General features: G+C 43.4%; 1 protein-coding gene across 1 annotated transcript in view; it reads left to right on the top strand.

Moving 5' to 3' along the window:
- The window catches only part of PNOC (prepronociceptin), a 149039-nt gene that overhangs the window by 32218 nt on the left and 103980 nt on the right, over positions 1–12841 (top strand). Inside the window, exon 2 of the mRNA XM_075594880.1 lies at positions 6963–7103. Coding sequence (XP_075450995.1) covers positions 6981–7103 — 123 coding nt within the window. The 5' untranslated portion in view covers positions 6963–6980. The remainder of the gene's footprint in view (positions 1–6962; positions 7104–12841) is intronic.

Below are 12841 nucleotides of genomic sequence, written 5' to 3'. Positions count from 1 at the left end.
TTAGACCAGGGGTGCTCAATTACAGTCCTCAAGTCCCCCCACCCCCGCCCCAAACAGGGCCGGTTTGCAGGATAACCCAGCTTCAGCTCACGTGGCTCAATCAGCTCCTTCTTCAGCTCAGTTGGCTCAATCAGAGATTAAGGGGCCTATGCAGTAATGGTTCAAAAAAAATATCGCCAGGGCATTTAAATCACCGGTTCTTGGAGCGTTGCTATCACGGTATTCAGAAAGCCTTCATTACCGTTCATAGCAAAATTCCCAAAACGAGCGAGTTACTGCCAGCGATAGGATCGAGCCTCTGATAAGGCCTAAACCGGCGATTCATTTCTGCTGCAGAGAGAGCCGCCTCTGCCAGCGAAAATCTCGTGCTAAAATTATGTTTTTTAATATATATTTTATTCTTGGTGAAGATGGGCAGGGGATCTCCGGAGCAGAACCGCGTTGCTTCCCGAAATACAGGCCCCTTTATGGGGTGCCGGTATCCTCTACGCATGGAAATGTCCTGATCACATGGCGCGGGACATTTCCTTGCATAGGAGATACCGGCACCCCATAAAAGGGCCTGTATCTCGGGAAGAAGGGGGTCCCCGGACATAAAACCAATGCGGTTCTACTCCGGAGACCCCTGCACATCTACACTAGGAATTAAATGTATATTAAAAAACATTTACTAAGCACCCCCCCCCCGTGCCCCCTCATAATGTAAAACCATGATTTATTTTTTAACATACATGCTTAATAACCCAGGCCTACGGTAGTGTCCGGTGGTCCAGACGGGTGTCCGCAGGCCCCACAGTGCATCAGAGGGGGGTGCCCACAGGTGTCTTGGGGTCTCCGGGTGGTCCCCACTAGGCGCCGTGGGCCTCCAGGTGGTCCCCACAGGTCACCATGGGCCACAATGGGGTCCACGGGTGGGCCCGCGCGTGTCTTGGGGTCCCTGGGTCACCCCCACAGATGTCTGAGGGCCCTCGGGTGGTTCTCATGGGGGTCTAGGGGCCCTCGGGTGGTCCCTGTGGGTCTGCGGGTGGTACCCGTGGGAGTCCAGGTGTCCTCAGGCTGTCTCCATAGGTCCCCGCAGACCTAAGGTACTAACCCTGTATATCAACAAATAAAACATAGCCTACATTTCAACCAATCCCTCCCCCCCTCCCCAAACACATAAAGTATAGTAATGGGCAAAATAACTATTATCCAGATATGGATAATAGATTATTTGCCCATTATTAAACACAACATTAACCAGCATAAATAAAGTAAATAAATACAGTTCTACTTACCACAGCATGTCCTTATCACGATACTGCCTCCGTTGCCAGAAAGCATACATACATAATAAATACAATCTAATGGCGCTTAACCCCTTAATCACCTTAGCGGTTAATAACCGCTATAGTCATTAAGGGGTTAACCCACCCTGCCCCGCTACCCACCCGGGAGGCCTAAGCACCCAGACCGGACCCACTATACCCACCCTGTACCCATTGAGTAGTACAGTAGTACACAATAATATATGGGCATGATAAGCCTCTATAGCACTCAATGGGCACCCTAATCAAAATAAATTAATACTCCAAACACACACTAATAAAACATTACAAAACTCCAAAAAAACACAATTCACAAAATAAAAACACTAGCCAGCTAATGCAATTAATACAAGCAATAACAAGATCAACAATTAATTAATTAAACCAGTAACCAATCAAAACAATTAATTAATACAACAGCAATTATTAATTGTACCAGTAACCAAACCAATTAATTAATCCAACAGCAATGAATTATTTGAAACATTAACCTACAAAGAAATTAATTATTTAAAATTTTTTGAAACACAACCAAAGCTTTAGCCAACACAACACATCATTAATTCAAAACGAAAATCAATCGCCAACATTTTATTTAAATAAATCAGCAAAATACCAAATTACATCCACATAATAAACTGACATCGCAAAAATCAACATCAATACAAAGCAAGAAATGCCCCAAAAATATTGTCCTAATAATGTATTGATCTGTACCCTAAAGTGATACAGATGAATACATTATCAGTCAATGTGACAAAAAAAAAAAATACACATCCAATGTCAAAACCTGTAACAAAAAATACATTTACAAACATGCAATATTTTACTTACCATTAGAAGCGCTGGCCCTCGGGGAAACAGGAAGCTCACGTACCTCGAAGGCCTCAAACAGCATCCGATGCCATCCGCCATGAAAATCCGGATCAGGTACCCAAATCTTATTTCTTCTATCTTTAATCAGCTTGTTCTATCTTCATCTGTCATTATTTCTTGATCTTCTATCTTCTTATTGTAATCCAAAAAGCCCCATGGTAGATCCCAACCGATGTTGTCTCGTCGTCTTCTTGGGCTCAAATGAGGCGTCACGGCCTTAAATAGGGCTTGTGACGTCACATTTGGGCGGGAACTGGTTTAACAGCCACCTGATTGGCTGCTGCAACCAAGTGCCGACTTTAATTTTTTTTTTAATGACGTCATTTAAAGGGAATGATGCCAGCCAATCAGAATGTCTGTGCTAGAATCGCGCGTGTTAATGAACATTCCGAAAAGCGTCGATAAGTGGCTTATGAACGCTTACTGCATGAGGCCCTAAAGTCTTTGACTGAGCCTCTGATTGAGTCACCTGTGCTGAAGCTGGAATATCCTGAAAACCTGACCTGTTTGGGGCGCTTGAGGACTGCAGTTGAGCCCCCCTGATTTAGAGCACACTCTACATATTCCGTCAACTATTTTTCCATGTACCTCTTGTACATAATATCAGAAAAACATAGGGGGTTGTGTACAAAAGTGAAAATAGGGCAGAATCCTGGAATGCCTTGTGCGCCCGCAGGTCAGCATTTGTGACGCTGCTTCTAATACACTGACCCCTGCGTTTTGCGCGCACTATGTGCGCCTTCATTGATTCTCACTAATTTGTTCCGGTGGCGCGCTGCGTTGCATGCATGCGTGTCGCCACTATAATCGCGGCCTTAGGTTACAAAGAGGCGCGCCACAGCATGTACAGTAGGTGTGAGCGCTAACTGCGTTTGTTAAATAGTCCCCCTAGACTGTTCTCTTAACCATTACTTCTTCTAGTTCTATTACAGTTTATTACAATCTCTATTGTCAATGAATGTATTTTCTTAGTTATACTGTACAAATGATGTGTGCATTTACTGGTCTTTTCTTATTCCCTACAATAAAAAGATTATTAGGAATTTGCAGATGGGTTTAAAGCTGCAGACCAAGCAATATCCTACATGTGTGTTTCTAAAATTAATCAGTTCTGTACTATGAGAAAATACTTGTTGCATTTTTATTTAAAAAAACTCTAAATTACATTTTTAATGTATTATAATGTAACAAGCATTTTTTGTTTCTATAGCAACCATTTACAAAGTTTTCCTCTTCTGAAACAGGCTCTGGCACACCCCTTTTTGAGCACAGCCCTCTCTCTAGCAGTGCACCAATTGTAGCTAGTGACGGCCGGTCACATGATCTTCCCCACAGACCTTTGCATCTTTGGTCCTCTTCTGCTGCACTGACAGCCTTGTAGTGAACCCCCGAGCTGAATCTTCGCCGATCGATCACAGGAGAACGGATCGATTGGCAATTTAGCTAATTACTTATCATTGTGTGGATTGTATTGATGCCCATATTAAAGGGGGAAAATTAATATTTAAAAAAAAAACCCGCTTGGACTGCTGCTTTAAGAGCACCAACTATTCTAAGGAAATCTGGGGACCAGAGGTCCTTAAGCATATCGAAAATAATAGAGATAAATGGGGTAATCCAAAGGGATAATTACCAAGGAAGGCTGTAAATCTGTATTGATTGGATTGTCAAGTATGTCTTTTGTGAGGGAGGAAATCAGTGTTTTTTTTATGCATTGAGCTTCTCTACCTAACAATGTGAAAGCATTGGGAAACAAATCTGTAACGCATTTTCAAATTCTACACCATAGTATTTTTCAGATCTGCATTAAAACAGCAATCCCTTTCAGAATCGTATGTGAGTCATAATCTTGTCCCCTTGTAAAAGACATGCTCTGTCTTTTTAGTTTTTTTTTATGTGATTTTTTTCAAATCTATACCGCCTTAAGTTACCATGGTAGTTTTAGATAATATTTTAAATTCTCATATCTCCTGAATAGAGCATCCGATTAAAAAAATTAAAATGGCATTGGAAATGGCAAGAAAAGGTCTCGTAAATGAACAATTGGGATCAGTGAGAACTGGTCCTTTAGGGATTAGTGACGGGATTTGCCAGGAAGCTGTACTGTCTTTCCGTGTGAACGGCTGGTACTTACGTCTTTATGGTTAGGCTAGACTTCCTACATCCTTCATGCACAGCTACTGAAGTGAACAGCAGGAGCGTAAGAAAAAACATTTGTATGGTTGCGTGTATCTAACTGCAAACAGTAAACAAAGAATCCCCATTGTGCATTCAATGTGGCAAATGATTTGATTCATTTCAATGTTTTTGTCTTCTTATACATATGGGTCATTTAGTTCAATCTTTTGGCCAAACTGTATTAAGCCTGCAACCAGGTAAAGGTACACCTATCAGGTACCTACTGCACCGACACACTTTATTCGAGCAAATACCCAGTATGTACCTGGCAGATACCTGGAATGCGCCGCTCCTCACCTCTGACAAGCCCCGTTGCGTTTGCCTTCCCAGCCTGGGTTCATGCCTGGCTGACGGGCGGCTGATCTGTTAAATGATAATGATTAGGATTTAATAGGCTGCAATGCTTCGCGTGTCTACCAGATGGCATAAATTCATGAATTGTAATGCAGTATATATATACTGTGCAGTATTGCAGCCAGCGGGAATAAAATGCTTCAATCCCTGCCTGGAAAATACCTCAATGCACTCGGGCAGAAAACAGTCACAAACCCCGAATTCGTGGGACTAGCCAAGCTCAAATAAAGTGTGTCGCCAGTGTACACTACCAATTTTATACTGTGTCCTTTGTTTTTGCTTCCAACTATTTTATGGTCAATATATTGTGTCTTAAATTTCACTAAAAGTGTCGAAACATTTGGTAAATTCCACACAATTAGTGCGGAAGCAAATTTGAAAGAAGTTTTGCGATTTATTGTTACCTTATGTTGTTGAGTGCATTATAATAAATTAATAGAGCTGTCCATTCAACAAAGCATATTTCGGCTATTGGAGAATACTAGAAATATACAGTAGTAAGAAGGTGGCTGTTCTATGATATCCGTACATGACATAGGAGTAAGATTTATCTCAGAGACATTGGGCCGTGTTTAATAAGTGGTGCTACTCCATAAACCAACAATTTCTTCAAAGTGCAGGTCTCCTCTAAGACAGTGATACAAAGTTGAGCTCAACGGACAAGTTCATAATGAAGTTCTCCATTTAATGTGACAGCCGAGAACAGGGGAAAGACAACCTTTCAGGTCCTACATGGACCTTTCATCAGGTGAAAGAAATTGTTTGATTATGTTGTGTTGGCTGCACATGTAGGATTCTCCTCGCCTGAAACTTTGTCCCTGCACTTTGGAATTGTGCTACTCCATAAGACACCCATTACATAAAATACCCGTTCAAATGAATTCACTTGAATGGGCCATTAGGTGTTTAAGGAAATAGTACTGCTTAGTAGATATTGCCTCTTATGCCATGGGCGTAGCAATAGTCTGGTCGCAGGAGAGGAGGGAGAGCCAAGACATTTGGCCCAGCAGTTTCGCCGACGACCACAGAAGTCTGGTCCCCCTTCCTCCTCCGGACCCCTTAACAGCATCTTGTGAGCTGTGAGCGATTGCAGAGAGCAGGCAGCTGAGGCTGGGGGTGGGGGGTGGGGGGGGGTGGTGGGGGTGGGGATTGCAGAGAGCAGGCAGCAGAGTCTGGGGGCGGAACTGAGGCAGAGAGCTACAGAGCTCTGCCCGCCCCCGCTCTCTGTGACATTAAGGGGTGGGGAGGGGGAGAAAGTGACCATGTGCTGCTGTGGGAAGGTTTGCTGTGTGTGTTTGTGTGTTAGTTGTTTGCTGTGTGTGTGTGTGTGTGTGTTTGTGTGTCAGTTTGTTGTGCTGTGTGTGTTTCAGTCTGTCAGTGTGCTTCAGGGTGTCCGTGTGCTTTGTGTGTAAATGTGTCAGTTACAGTTTGCTCTGGCAGTGTGCTATTTGTGCCTCAGTGTCTGTCAGTAAAGTAGTTTTTGTAATTCTTTAAACAATTGTCTATAGTTCTGTATTAAAAGAAGATGTTTCTGTGCAGTATACTGTACACCAGTGTTTTTCAATCACTCGTGTGTGTGGTGTATGTGGGGGGGGGTTTAGAGGGGGGGGTAATTGTAGTGTGCGTGTAGGTGGTTATTCTAATTTGTGTATGGGGGGGTACTGTATTGTAAAGGGGGAATTGTATTAGTATGTGGGGAAATTGTATGTGTGTGGCCAGGGGGTGGAGGGGAGGATTGAGGGAGCTGGATTGAGTGTGGAGGGGGTGGTGGGGGGGGGGGGGGAGAGGGAAGAGTGTGAGAGGAAAAAGGGAGGAGTGAGGGGGGGTGTAAATGGGGAGAGAAATACCTGAGGAGAGAGGGGTGAATAGAGCAGAATGGGGTGTAAAAGCAGGGGGGAACTCGCACAGCCGCCAACATGCGGGGGGGGGGGGGGGGGATGGTGGGCGATGGAAACTCCTGAATCTACGAATATGTTCTCATAATGGGGCCCTGAATTTTTTTTGCCCGGGAGCCCGCGTATCTCCAGCTGCGCCACTGCCTTGTGCCATATGATGATTGCAGACAGCTCCTCCACAGTACGCCAGAGCTTGTATAGCCATTTAACTACTAGTTTCTAAAGCCTTTGATTCTGATATTAAAAACTGCAACAATGCCTAAAATGTTTGAATAGAATGCTAGAAGTGTGAAACAGCGTGAGTTCTTCATGTAATCTCCAAATATTGCCCTTGTTCCTTTTCAATCATCAGCTCTGTCCTGAGACAACAATGAAGGCTCTCGTTTGGAATGTAGTTCTGCTGTGCTTACTCGCACACGTGCTCTGTGACTGCCAAAAGGACTGTGTGACCTGCAACAAGTACTTGTATCAACATGACAACTTCAACACTCTGGTAAGTCATTCTGGAATATATGAATATATTAGGGCTAACTGGAATACAACTAATGTGGACGTATAGACGCCAAGATCATTTTCACCCTGCCTCAAGAAATGTTCTACCTATTTCCCCCTGTGTGGAATATTGTATTTTAAGGACTGCCAGCAGGAAGCCGGTTGGGAAGGATTGTGACGTATTGCAATGAGATGTTTTACATATTCTTCTTAAGCCATCATTCTTCCTCCCTCCTCCCTTATCATCGCATCAAAATTCACACTTGGTATAAGATAGATCGCTAGCTGGCTGGCTGGCAAATGAAGGAGACTTCACTAACGTTATCCACATTACATTTCTGGTGACATTTGTTAGATGGATGTATTTTATTTCAAATAAAAAAAAAGAAATGATTGCCATTGGGTAAATTTGGCCCTGGATATGTAGATCATACTAACATTAAAAAAAATGACAATAATTACTTTTTTTTTTTAATCTTTAGCTGAAACCACAGCAATTAAGTATACACGAGTTAGCATTATCAGGGAGGGTTTCCCAATAACAGTGAGTGCCAAACTACATAATTATAGTCACATTGGATGTGCTTTGTTTCAGAGTGCATTAAATAAACACACAAATTAGGTGGTTTGTATCAACTTTGAGGTTTGTCTTTAGATGTCATAGTTTGTGCCAGTAAGAAGGCTGAGTGGTTTGAACTCTCCTTTGAAAATAAGCTCATTAAAACATAAATGTACAAGCAAGTTTAGACAGCAGTGAGCAAACAGCCTCACATCCTACACTTCATACTGCCAGCTCACACAAGGCTGTTTGAACATCTAACAAAAGTTGAAAGGTGCAATTATGTCTACCAACAAGCTGAAAGAATAGCCATCAGTTGTATTACCAGGGAAATATGCTTGGTTCATGGTATTAAGGTTATAGTTGTAACCATGTACACTGCACCTTACAGAGATAATATACAGTACAAGACATAATGCAGGGAAGGATCGTACAAAATAAAAATTAGATGCATAATACATCAAAATTAATCTTGAGGGATATGAGTCCCTGCCACAAAGAACTTACAATATAACTGATGTGTTAGGAGACATACAGCATAGAAAAAAGAAGTACATGTCAATTCTAATTTTATAGGGCATGGTCAAGATGGTAAGCGAGTATGCATTGGGTCAGGAGTTCATATTACAGTGCTATGGAATTGCTTCCTGGTGAAGGTGACTTTTCAAACGGGTCTTGATAATGGGGTAACGGGGCGTTTGGTGCTTAGTGAAGGGAACAGCTCCAAATATAAGGAGCAGTACGAGAAAAATATTTCAGACAGGACAGAGCAGAAGAAATGCTTTGAGACTCAGGACTGAGGAGAGCGATAGAGGGAAGGGGAGAGAGAAAGCGATATGGGAGGAGTACTAGAGTGAGATAATTGACTTATATATCTCCCAATGCTCATCTATACAACACATGGAGAGATGCCTCTAAATACACCTGGGATATCTGGGAAATAAGATAATTTGAATACGAAATTAAACTATTTGAATATTCAAAATAGCTCTCTATAATATGTGTGTTCACAGGTATCTCTCCACATAGTGTACAGGAGGGCCCCAGGCATGCGGTGGGTTCCATTCTGAGGGCCCGCCGCAAAGCGAAAATCACCGGAAAGCGGAACCAGCGATTTTTGGCGTGTGCACATGCACAAACAGGCAATTCCCCCCTTCTGCGCATGCGCAACATTCGTTCTGCGCATGGGCACCCTCGGCAACCGCTCGCTCTGTGTATGCGCAACCTCTGACTTCCCCATTCTGCACATGCGCAGACATGGCGGCCCCCTTCTCGATACCACCATATCAGCGGATCGCTGAAAAGCGGGGCACCGAGAAGCGGGACCTACTGTATAGAGAAGGGGTTTGCGAGTTACATAAATCAGGGGGTAGTCTATTCAACTAAATAGGCGTTTCCTTTTCCTTCACCCCTCTGGCTCTCAATTTCTCTCTCCCTACCCTCTTCTTTCCAGCAAAAGCCCTATCTCAGGTGTTATAGCATCGAGTTTATACAAAAGAGAGGCACACTTTCCTCAGTCTAAAAAATATGCAAAGGAAGGAAGGGGGCAAGGGGAGAAGTGTATGTAAGAAAAGAGGCAAGAAACAAGAAAAAGCCTTTACCCTTGACCACTCAATCCACAAAGTCAGAATAGAGATGGACTGACAGAAAACCCTCCAAGTTTGTCATGGTTATATAACAAACGCACTTTCACCAGAGTAGAGCAGTTAGAATAGAGACTTCCTCCACAACAGAAGGCTGAGGATAAAAACAGATAATGGCAGATGCATTAGCTCCCTTGTAAGAGGACGTGTGCAGAGGTATGCAATGGAGACTTTTTAAGGTGAAATTAAATAAGGCTTTTATTGCGCCTGTTTCTTTAACACAAGAAAATCACCCAAACGTATGCAAAACAAGGGGTCAAACAAAGCTTCTGTTCCACTTGGAGTATTTCTAGTGAAACCTACTGTATGCAGTCCACAACTCCCTTTAGATTATCATGTCTCCCAGCCCCAAACATATATCTTGATATGTGCAGATATACAAAAGGTCTTAGAAAGGAAAGTCTTATCTGTCTCTTGTAGGTAAAGGCTTCTTTGTTCTCCAGGTTTAGAAGTACTTTTCCCTGTATCTTGCAAGCAGCGTGCAGTTTCTTCTGGCAGGCTCAAGACATCTGTCTCCTTGTTCAGCTCACAGGTGTGCTGAGGAGTCTCTCTTCCTGTCCCAAAGGCAGGCTTTTTCTAACACTTCTAATCAGCCAGGTGCTGGTCAATTAACCAGCACACTGCTGGATTAGAGGAACGTTTTCTGAACAGGGTAAGTCCCCTGTTACATCCCTCTGATTCCAGGGGGGGGGGGGGGGGGAGGGGCAGGATCAAGTAAGGTGTATTTTTAAATGAATCTTATCTATTTGGATTTAGTGTTTTTGAGCTGTTAAAACATCAATACAGATTACACAGTGAATATTTAGATATCTGTATTACATATATCCATGTAAATAAGGGAATTACATGGTGATCTCTATACCTTTAGAGACTCACAAACCTGGTTCCTTGTCATATTCAACTTATATACAGCCAGTCACCGCTGTCGGTCACATGATGATATTTAGCTGCTGTTCTTATTAGTTTATTGATCGTTTACAGATAAGGAGAGTTGTGGTTTTGGTTTCTGTCTAGCGCTCTGCATGCGCAGCCTGTTTTGTAGTAACCAGATAGCATAAGGTTGACAATCCAAATGACAGGTTCTGTTGTAAAAATAGTCTCGCTACGCGTAGTCAGTAGAGTAAGGCTAAGGCCCCGGTGCCTCAGACCACGCGCCCGCACTGCAAAACAGGCGGCGCATGCAGAGCACTATACCGCGGTCTGCGGTCTGCAGGCAGCGTTCTGAGGCGCGTGGGGGCTTGGCCAAAACAGGCTGTGTGGGCGTGGAAATGATGAGGGGGCGGGGCCACTCAGACCTCCCTCCTGTAGCTGTAGACAGCTTCCCTCCTCTCCCTTGCCCCATCCTCCACCCCCTCATTGGCTCCCTGCTGCACCACGTGACGGGTCGCCACTTGGGATCACGGTCCTCGTGTATCCCCTGCTGGCTGACGTGTCACAGTGTGCAGCGAGCCTTGCAGCGAGGGGGGACTGGGGCAGGCTCGGGAGGAACACGGGTCTGGTGACTCTTTACCCGGTCACTCTTTACCCGGCCGCATGCGCCATCGGATGCAGCGGGACTCAGGCCTAATGCTTCAATGTAGCCCTCTCCATATCTCAGATGATTTGTGATCTGTTTAGATAAAAGTTGAATATACTTTATAAAGCGTCATTCAGTCCCAAAGGTGATAGGATCATAAGGGTAAAGAGTGACCTTGATTCCGTCATCAGTAATGCTTCGTCCCTGTTCCCTCCTCTGAGACCAATGGACACATGGTCTATGCCAGGGGTGCAGTTGATAAAGCTTTGGATCTTGAATTATTTGCTGTTGTTTCTGTTATGAAAAACCTTAGTGGGACAATAGAGGGACAGGCCTTGCACCCATGGCATCTGTAGGTGCCCATGGTTTTAATTTTGGACAGCCATGTTTCATTAGTCGGAGCATCAAAGTGGCTATGTACCAGCAGGTCTCTGAGATTTTGGATCTTCTGCTGGTCAGGGTTGGAGTTGGTTTGAGAACTTTTCTAAGGTCCTCATCTCCACCAGGATATGCCAGGGGTTTATCAAGATGTGGTTTATTTGTGGTCACTTTATTGAAAGTACCTACAAATGTTATAACCTGTTGGTTAATGTTGATTTGTTTATCAGTGAGTAGGTCCCTATGTGGGGTCCTTTTGGTTTGTCTGTTGGCTTTCTTAACACTGTTATTACTGTACTCTCTTGCAAGGAACTTATTTTTCATAAGGGCCACTTGTCTCTCGAATTCACTATCATTCGAACAATTTCTCCGAACTATGTGAATTTGGCTGACTGGTATTCCTCGTATCAAGCGGACTGTGTGATGGCTATTTGCTTTCAGCAGACTATTCGTAGCTGTCTTCTTGCGATGTATCATTGTTATTAATTCCCCAATTGGTCGCCTTGATGTCTTGAGGTCCAGAAAGTTAATTTCTTTCCCACTCACTTCATACGTTATGTGAAGTTGATGTTGCTTATGTTTAGTTTCAAGACACATTGCTCAAATAGCTCTTATGTTCCCTGCTAGAGGATCATTATGTCATCTATATACCGTGAAAACAAAAGCAGTGGCAATCGTGTGGTCTTCAAAAAGAAGTTACATTTATTGGGCAGAGATCGATGTTTCGGTCCGTTTGGGAACCTTTATCAAGAGGTTCTTGATAAAGGTTTGCAAGTGGACCGAAACATTGCTCTGCCCAATAAATGTAACTTCTTTTTCAAGACTATGCGGTTGCTACTTCTTTTGTTTTCTGGATTGTCGGTGGTTGATGTTTGAATACAGTACTGCTGTTGCTGAGCACAAGTGGCAGTTATACCAGGAACCATTTAATGTGCCACTAAAAACAACCATTTCCTCACATCAACCCAGATACAGGTTCGCATAGGTGGGGGCACATGTCGTTCACATCGTACTGCCCTTCACCTGGTGATAGAGTTTTTTTTTTAATCAAAGAAGAAGTAGTTGTGGATTAAAACAAAATCCAGACGTTGCATCAGAAAGTCGTTTTGTGCAGAGAAATTTGCGCCTCGGACCTTTAGGAAGTGAGACTGCCATTAGAACGACATTGTGCATAATGCTCGTATACAGAGCTTCTGCATCAATGCTGATGAGTAAAGTATTGTCATTAATATATACATCGTCTACCTTCCTAAGGATATCTCTTGTGTTTTTAAGATAGAATGGTAGGGAGACCATGAATGGTCTTAGAATCTTATCCAGATATACACAGCTAGACTCCGTTAGATGACCTGTGTCCGACACAATTGGGCCTCCCGATTGAGGGGATCTGTTCTTATACAAAATAAAAAGAACAGCTTGCAAATCAACTCCAACCCTGACCAGCAGAGGAGGATCCGACTAAACAAACATGACTTTCCATAATTAAAACCGTGGGCACCTACAGATGCCATGGGTGCAAGGCATGTCCCTCTATTCTCTTCACTAAGGTTTTTTCCTAACTGTAACAGCAAAGAATTCAAGATCCAAAGCTTTATCTACACTGCCTTTCCATGGTGTGATCTATCTCACTGTATGTGAGTGCA

Source organism: Ascaphus truei, chromosome 4 (assembly GCF_040206685.1).
Source record: "Ascaphus truei isolate aAscTru1 chromosome 4, aAscTru1.hap1, whole genome shotgun sequence".
NCBI lineage: Eukaryota > Metazoa > Chordata > Amphibia > Anura > Ascaphidae > Ascaphus > Ascaphus truei.
Note: the sequence above shows the minus strand (reverse complement) of the source record. Positions and strands in the feature narration are given on the sequence as shown.